General features: G+C 40.3%; 1 protein-coding gene across 1 annotated transcript in view; it reads left to right on the top strand.

Moving 5' to 3' along the window:
• LOC125930378 (uncharacterized) overlaps positions 1–9,585 on the top strand; it is a 73,444-nt gene that overhangs the window by 47,222 nt on the left and 16,637 nt on the right. Inside the window, 4 exon segments of the mRNA XM_049642240.1 lie at positions 7,555–7,848; positions 7,962–8,133; positions 8,203–9,402; positions 9,404–9,582. Coding sequence (XP_049498197.1) covers positions 7,555–7,848; positions 7,962–8,133; positions 8,203–9,402; positions 9,404–9,582 — 1,845 coding nt within the window.

The following is a 9,585-nucleotide window of genomic DNA, read 5'->3' as shown; positions in this document are numbered from 1 at the left end:
ATATATATATATATATATATATATATATATATATATATAATTTTCACAAGTTTATTCCTATTGTGCTGGTATGGGTTTCAGTATGCTATTCTTTACATTTATCTTGGCTTGGGCATCACAGATAATTTGGCTTTCATGTATTTTGGAAAACTCTTAACATATCTCTTCAAATGCTATTTCTAAATACTATTTTTTGAAAATTAAAAAAAAAAAACAACTCTGTTTTGATTGTTGATATATTTCCTTGCTGATATAATCATAGACATTTAAAATAAAAATGTTGGTCTATTAACACCAACATCTCAATCACCTGTGGATCTGGTTCTGTTACCTATTTCTTCTCTCAGTTTTCAGTCATTTCATTCTTTTTCTTATCATGTCTCATATATTTATATTGGATGCAGGAAAATGGAAAATAAAATTATAGAAGCTCTAGATTACACAGTCTTCACCCCCACGTTGTTATGTTTTTGTTTGTTTTTTCTGGAAACATAGAGTGTCATTGACTATTTGGGTCACATTTAAAGCTTGGTGTTAGGCTTGTTAGCTCTGTTCTATATCAGCTTTGCCCTTACTTTTAAGGTGTAAGTCTTCCTCTGAGATTGTGGTCTTTACTCTTGGGGTGTGGTCTTTCTTGGGTCTGAAATGAATGCCTATGTTTTTACCATTCCTTTTATGTTTGAGCAGAGTTTGGATTCCAACCTCTTTCCCCATCACTGCACACTGGGTATAAGTCTCTGCTCAGCATTTTAGCTTCAGGAGCTGCTGGGTTTTTGTTAATTTTGTTGTTAGATTTCTTAGACCCTTAGTCTACAACATACATACTTTAAGAATAAAATATTGACTTAATGGTGATCAGTATGTAGGTATTAGTCCTCCTTCTCTGTTATCTCCCCCTCCAAGATCTCCCCTATTCTTGGCAACTCGCACAGCCTTTAACTTCAAACTCATTATGATTGCTACTTCTGCTTGACTGCCATTCTACTATGCTATGGTTTGCAAAATACCCTCACAAAAATGTCTGTGATAAATGTTCTTTCCTTCCATGCTAATTGCTCTTCAATAGTTTTTAAATATTTTTTATTTATATATTTTTTATTCAGATTTTGTAGTTGTAGTTTATAAAATATTCTTGCAAGGCCAGAACTGGAAATATTCAGAGCAACTTTAAAAAACAGTCCTGAACTTTAGAGATATAATTGAAATGTTCACAAATGGTAGCAGATGGCATTTGGAATTTCATCAAAATAATTTGGAAGGAGAGCTTATTTAGGGAAGACTGGCCTTAAGAGAGTGTGTTTCCTTCCTACAGAGCAAAGATTGACCCATGTGAGACAGGAAAATATGAGAGGAATGGCCAGATAAATTTATTCTCCCCTCCATGCTCCAATAAACGGCCCCTAGGCATGGTCTCTTTCTACCAGTTCTCCCAAGACAGACCATGAAGCTGCACCTGTGTAATTGAATGGTGACCTCCATTATTATTTTTTATGGTTTGGTATAATGTAGTGGCCAGAAGATAACACATCACCTGGTATTGCCTCACATCCTTCTCTGCCTCCCTTCTCTTTTATCTTACTCTCACTGCCCTGGATTAACACCTTCCAAACAAAGCACTAGCACTAGGAAACTTGCTCTAGGTATGTTTCTATTTGTCTAGATTTTGTTTTCTTTGGAAATCTTAAATAATAGTAGATGAAAATACATCTATTTGAATTTGTAATAAAATGTCAGACAAAGATCAAAATTGAAATGATATCTAATGTATTGTAAGAAATTACTGTGTACCAACAAATTTCTGTGTTTTATTTTATTCATACAGAGAGGCAGCAGAGCACTATGAATGTTAAAAAAAAAAAAGAACCTTTCTGGCATCACAAAGCCAGTAAATGTACTAAGGTTAAAATTGTAACTCACATATCAAATTCTGAGCTCTTAATCACTATGGAGTTTTTTTTTTATTATAATTATAATTATAATGCTTTCCTATTATAACTAAGGCTATATTCCCTTTTCATTACTAATAATTTTCTTGAAAAAATATGTTGGTATTATGGAACAATATCACAATGGTCTAAATGAATTTCAGCTGAATGAGATCATTCTTTTTTTTAAAAAAGAACATAACTGGTACTAAACATTGCGCCTTCCTTCTCTGGGAATTAGGGACTCAGAGCTAAATTAGATTTGATTTAGAAACAACAAATATTTTGGAACGTTTTCCTCCTCAAGTGTTCCTTAGTGAATTATTTGTTATACTTGATTTCACATGGCCTATTGGCTGGCTTCCTTTTATTCTTTTCTCAAGCTTGAATGTCAAGATCTGAGCCTAGAGTGTCATCATAATTCATACACTTGGCTTTTCTCCTCTTCAGGCAAGTAGCAACCATCATACCTCATGAAAGCAGTCAGATGCATATCCCCAGAAAGAAAAGAATTAACCAAATTGGCTTTACCAACAGAAAGATGTTCCACTGTTTACTCAATGAGATTTAATTTAAGGCCACAGGCTCATTTACTAGCCCTTGGGTCATTTGAATTTTCAAAGCACCTTTTATAAAAGAAAATTTAAAAATAAATAAATGATACAGATATAGATGTAAATGTAGATATAGATATAGATATAGATATAGATATATAGATATAGATATCTTTCAAATTTTAGGAAAGCTATAACAGCTGAATTAATACACATTGAAATAAGATTATTCATATACACATAGATATTTCTCCTTAAATTTAACCAACTATTGTGCTTGGATGTGACCTTGCATAAAAGTGAATTAAGTATTAATGACTGCTTGCTTTCATTACAGATAATATCTACAACTATTTCACATTTTTATTTTTTATTGATTTTTCTAATATCTACATTCCTTTTCTCTCCTTCTTTCCTTCCTTCTCTCTTCCTTCCTTGCTTCCTGCCTTTCTGCCTTCCTGTTTTTAATTCCAGTTCTAGTTCTCTCATAGATTGGCACCTGAGAATTATGTGAAGTCATTAGGTATTTTTACAGGGAGGATATATTTGGTTGAGCACTGTCTCCTCAAAGGCCTGCTGCTCTCAAGGATCAAGCCATTATAGGAGTATGATCACAGTAAGGTCCTTGGGGTGTCTGAATGGCTCAGTTGGTTGAGTGTCTGAATCCTGATATTGGCTCAGGTTATGATCCCAGGGTCATGGGATCAAACTCTGACTCCTACTTCTTAGGTTTCTCTCTCTCCACCCTTCTCCCCTTCTTGTGCACACACACACACTCTCTTTCTCTCAAAAAAAAAAAAAAAAAGAATGAGGTCTTTCTTTCTCTTTCCTCCTTGCACATGAAGAAAAATCAAGTTGATTCTGTGTTGTGTTTCCATATTATCCTCTACGACCACTACCATAGCTGCCTTGGGTACCAAAGCAATCTACATTTATATACCACATTGCCATTCATAATTTTCCCTTTCATTTGTGTGTTCATTTGATCTCTGCAACAATTTTGAGGCATAAAAGATTATTACAATTTTTATTTTTAATTTATTTTTAATTTTTTTTAACGTTTATTTCTTTTTGAGACAGAGAGAGAGACAGAGCATGAATGGGGGAGGGGCAGAGAGAGAGGGAGACACAGAATCAGAAGCAGGCTCCAGGCTCTGAGCCATCAGCCCAGAGCCCGATGCAGGGCTTGAACTCATGGACCACGAGATCATGACCTGAGCTGAAGTTGGACGCTTAACCGACTGAGCCACCCAGGCGCCCCTACAATTTTTAAAATGAAGAAAACTGAGGCTCAGAAAAGTTGTGTCTCCTGCTCCATGATACACATTTACTAGAAAGATGACCCAGGACATGAAATCTTGCTAAGTCTTCCAATTCTAAATTCACCTCTCCTCTTCCTAGGCTTCTATGTCTGAAAAAAAATACTAAGTCAGATGTCAAGAGCATACAGGTTCCTAATAAGGGTCAACAGTCAAATCATGCTGACTCCCTGTTTTTGCAAATAAAGTTTTATTAAAATGCAGCCATATTCATTCTCTGTAGCTGCTTTCACCCTACAATGGCAGAGTTGCATACTTGAGATCTCATGGCCCACAAAGCCATATTTGGTTTATGACTCTTCATATAAAGTTTCTCTGCCTCTGTTGTATAAACTGTCTTATTTATGTACCTTGTGTAATGTGATGTCAAGTTACTAAGAACTTAAGTGTGGTTGGAGACTATCTTCAAATGTTGTTATTATTTAGAAGTATAATGTCTGAGAAGGGATTTCATAATTCACTTAGAATGACCCATCTACTTCACTTGCCATGTAATGAAGTATGGAAAATATCTCATGGTCTATAAGTCACTGCTGCAAATTATATTACTAATATCATAAGGTTTATCATTAGTGACATAAGAATACTTTTTATTACAAGTTTCTTTGAATACTTCAGTGTTAGAAGGATGAAGTTAATATATAACCCAAAATAACTCTTTAAGTTTTGAACAGCTCTTAATCCTTGAAAGATTTTTTATATTGTCAAAAATTTATCTTCTTACAAGAAAACATTACATACTTGCAAATCTTGCAATAGTTGAGGAAAACTTATACATTTCAAACTGAACTAAAAATTTTTATGCATTTGGAATATTTAAGGCAGTGAAATAAACATGTTAACATATTATGATTAAAAATATGATAATATGTATCAATGTTTATTATGCTCCCATTTAAAAAATTAGCAATCAAATGTATTCTCACTCTGGGGGTACCTGGATGGCTCAGTCAGTTAAGCCTTTGACTCTTAATTTCAGCTCAGTTCATGATCTCAGGGCTTGTGGGATTGAGCCCCGTGTTGTGCTCTGTGCTGACAGCTCTGTGCTGAAGCCTGCTTGGAATTCTCTGTCTCCCTCTCTCTTTGCCCCTCCCCTACTTGTGCCCATGCTCTCTCACTCAAAAACAAATAAATAAACTTAATAAATAAATTCTTACCCCAACACTCTCACAGAGAGTACATTTAAACATTTTTTTGGGGGGGCACTTGGGTGGCTCAGTTGGTTAAGCACCCGACTTCGGCTCAGGTCATGATCCCATGGTTTGTGAGTTCGGTTCCCACATCAGGCTCTGTGCTGATAGCTCAGAGCTTAGATCCTCCTTCGGATTCTGTGTCTCCCTCTCTCTCTACCCTTCCCCTGCTCTTTCTTCCTCAAAAATAAATAAACAATTTTTTTTTAATTTTTAATTTTTTTTCAAAGTTTATTTTGAGAGAGTGCATGCCTGTGAGTGAGGGAGGGGCAGAAGAGAAAGAGAGAGAGAGAGAGAGAGAGAGAGAGAGAGAGAGAGAATCCCAAACAGATTCTGCATTGTCAGCATGGAGCCCAACACAGGGCTCGAGCCCACACACTGTGAGATCCACCTGAGTGGAAATCAAGAGTCGGGTGATTAACTGATGGAGCCACCAAAGAGCCCCATTAGGGTGAGAATTTAAACCAGCTTTTTCTATGAATTCAAAACTGAGGATTTTATTATTATTATTATAAATTATAAAATTATAAAATATAAAAATAATTATAATAATTATAAATTATAATGCTATTATTTATTTTAGTTTTATTATTCCCTAAAATTTACTACCTTCTAGATTTTTTTTTCTATGTCATTTTCCATATTGATGAGCTATCCACATTGTTGAATCAAAATTCTGTTTTCCTATTTTCTATAAATAGACCATTAAGTTTTTTGTTTATATCTAGCTGGACATTTGTCTATCTGACCTGTGTGCATTCCCAAAAGTATGAAAGCATGGAATCTAAAAGTTTGTTAAGTCCTTTCTGGCAGAATAGGCATTTCTACATTTCAAATATTACCTCTTTCATTCTTAATATTTCTTAACAGTTTTATTTATTTGTTTATTTACTTATTATTGATTTATTATTTGTTTGTAAAATATCTATTGGGCAGCTTTTAAACTTTTCTTCTATTTAATTCCAGAGTAGACTATTCTTTTTCTCTGGGTTTATTTACTCTAACAAACACTGGCTCCACCATCATCCATTCTTGAGATGCTACAAGCAATGCTTTTTTTCTTTCCAAGGTCATGAAATGCAGAAGAGTCCTTATCTTTGAGCATGTCTCCAACAAGGTGCTGGAATGCAGCTTTAACTGTGTCTTAGTTTTGATTCTCTCTGATGACTGGATTCATTTCTTTCTAGCCAAAATGATAGCTTTATCCAGGTTCTGTCCTGATATTATTTTAAGTAATTTTTCAGTGATAGATATGCTTTGGTATGTTGGCTCATCCACTTGCGGGATGCATTTTTACCAAGCATCTCCCACTGTCCATGTCGGACCAGACACTGGAGGTACTGTAATGGGTGAGCCAATGTCCTTGCTCTCACAAACCTTAACGTTCACTCTGAACGATGAAACTAAATCCAAACTGAAGTATGTACTGAACCAAAAATGCCAACCCCATTCCTAATTGATTATTTCAATAAGTGGAAAACTGCAAAACATTAATAATAATATAAATAACAGTCTCTAACATTTATTGAATGTTTTTTCTGTTCCAAACACTATTCCAGACTTTATATGGATTACTTTATTTCTCACAACTGCCCAGTAAGATATATTGTTATAATGACTATTTTATAAACAAGGAAACCAGGGCACAGAAAGGTTAAATAATCTACTATATGGCAGATACAGTTCACACAATACAGTATTTGTAAAATGTGCCATACCTTTCGCCAAATAAGTCAATCTTTGGTAATGTGGACTGGGGCATTGATATTTTTATTACCTTTGAGAGACTAAGAGAAAAATGACCAGGTGTACTAACAACTGCAAAGAAAAGACACCCCCCCCCCCCCCCCCCGCCATTCCCGAAACCAGCCAGGGCGTGCCAATCAAGTTCTGCTGAGCGTTCAAATTTAAATGTCAACCAATAACAGCTCTGTAACCTCAAAAAAATCCCTAACTTGTTTGTGCCTGTCTATAAAAGAAGCTGTAAGATCCTTGCTCAGGGCCTCTTAGCTTCACCGGCAACGAGTGCGCGGAGGACCGGGTTCGAACCTGCAATAAACGACCCTTGCTGCTTGGCTTTGACTCTGGACTCTGGTGGTTTGTTTTCGGGGGGTCTCTCGAATCGGGGCATATCATTTGGGGGCCCGTCCGGGATCCCCCCAAACCCACCAGACCCCAAGTCAACGGGTCGTCCCTGAGACCGATCGGTAAGTGAGCCGGCTCTGTCCTTTTCTGTTTGTTTGTTTCTGGCTCTCCCGCGCGGGATCTGTATCGGTGACTGACACGGCCCTGGCGGACGCGCTATAGGGCAGTCAGTCGGGTCCAGTAGGAGACGTCCACTGGCACCCGTCTGGGGCACCTTTTTGGGCCCATCGGAATTTTTCTGTTGGGGTGGCAGACACCCGAAACGCGCTAGCGATCTAAGTGTTGTGTTAAGTGTTGTGTTCTCTATTCTATAAACTTTAAGTGTTAAACTCCTTCTCTTTCACAGGTGACCTGGCCTGGCCCAGCCAGAAGTCCTCATAACTTTACTGTTTCTCCTTTTAATCCTTTCTTCCACCTCCAGGATACAGATGGGCCAATCTCAAAGCACTCCTCTTTCTCTCCTCGTTGCTAACTTCAGGGATGTTAGAACCAGAGGACAGAATTTGAGTTTAGACATCCGGCGGGGAAAATTAATAACCCTCTGCCGCTCCGAATGGCCAACCTTCAGCGTTGGATGGCCAACCAAAGGAACTTTCTGCCTCCCTATAATTGCTAAGGTGAAATCAAAGATTTTTCTACTGGGTCGCGAGGGACACCCGGATCAGATTCTCTACATTCTTGTATGGCGGAGTTTAGTGGAAAATCCACCTCCTTGGTTGGCCCCCTTCCTATCCTCGGGAACGTGTAAGGTCCTTGCCATGTGGCCTGCAGTTCCCCCCCAAAATCAAGGACGCCAGCCACGCCCTTGTATCCCATATTGCCCGATAGTCAGGACCTACTATCCCTAGACCCTCCACCCTATCATCCCCCTCCCCTGGCACCCCAGGCCCTGCCCGCAGCAGCCGCCCCACCAGTCGCCCCGCTAGTTGCCCCCCTAGGGGAACCGGGAGGACGGGAAGCGGCAGCTGCGCCGGAACCAGGAGGACGGGAGGCAGCAGCCGCGCCAGGCCCCATTGAAAATGAAACCAACCGCGAGGGGCCAGCCAGTTGAACCCATGGGCGCACCCAGCATGAGCCAAACCCTCGCCTCCCCGACTCCACTGTGGCCCTACCTCTGCGGGAAACAGGACCCCCCGATGGAAGAGGCAACCCCCGACTCCAGTATTGGCCCTTTTCCACCATTGACCTTTACAACTGGAAAACGCAGAACGCTGGATTCTCTGATAACCCTAAAGATCTAATAGCTCTTTTAGACAGTGTCATGTTCACCCACCAGCCCACCTGGGACGACTGTCAGCAGCTCCTCCGCAACCTGTTCACTACAGAGGAGCGAGAGAGGATCCAATTAGAAGCAAGAAAGCTGGTTCCCGGAGACGACGGTCGGCCGACATCTAACCCTGACCTCATTAATGCGGCTTTCCCCCTAACCAGACCTCCACAGGACGAATGGGACTACAACACGGCAGAAGGTAGGGGAAGGCTACTCATTTATCACCAGACTCTGATGGCGGGTCTCCGGGCTGCAGCTCGCAAGCCCACCAATTTGGCTAAGGTATATTTGGTCGTACAGGGAAAGGCAGAGAGTCCAGCTGCTTACTTACAGAGATTAATGGAAGCCTTTAGGCAGTTTACCCCCATGGATCCAGAAGTTGCTGAGAACCAGGCTGCTGTCGTTATGTCCTTTGTAAATCAAGAAGCTCCTGACATTAGAAAAAAAAAACTCCAAAGGCTAGAGTATTTAGAAGGTAAACAGATCCAGGATCTGCTCCGTATAGCACAACTGGTCTACAACAACAGGGACGCCCCAGAAGAGAGACAGATCAAAGCCACAGAGAAAATGACTAAAGTCCTGGCCGCTATAGTCCAGAAAGAACAGCCACCCCCAGAAGGCACTCAAACAACACGCCCTCCCAGGCAGCACTTAGATAAAGATCAATGCGCCTATTGTAAAGAAAAAGGCCATTGGATACGAGAATGCCCCAAGAAGAAACAACCCCACCCCAGCCAAGGGCAATGGCAGCCTAAAATAGCCCCCATACTGTTTACCCAAGATACAGAATAGGGAGGATGGGGTTCGGATCCCCTCCCCGAACCTAGGGTAACATTGCAAGTGGAGGGGATCCTGGTCCAGTTCCTAGTTGATACCGGGGCACAGCACTCAGTTCTGGTCAAGCCCCATGGGAAAGTATCTGAAAAATCATCCTGGGTACAAGGGGCCACCGGAATAAAGAAGTACCCCTGGACAACTCAGAGGACTGTGCACTTAGGAACTGGGTAAGGTAACCCACTCCTTCCTGGTCATTCCCGACAGCCCCTCCCCCCTGTTGGGGAGGGATTTGCTTACCAAAATGGGGGCCCAAATTCATTTCCAACCTGGGGGATCGCCACCGGGGAGCGGGGGCGGGGCCGCGGCTCGCGCAGCATTGGGCAAAGCCGCAGCGTCCCGCGGGCC

The sequence above is a fragment of the Panthera uncia genome, chromosome A2, assembly GCF_023721935.1.
Source record: "Panthera uncia isolate 11264 chromosome A2, Puncia_PCG_1.0, whole genome shotgun sequence".
Lineage (NCBI taxonomy): Eukaryota > Metazoa > Chordata > Mammalia > Carnivora > Felidae > Panthera > Panthera uncia.
The sequence above is the reverse complement of the archived record's forward strand: the minus strand, read 5'-3'. Positions and strand labels throughout refer to the sequence as shown.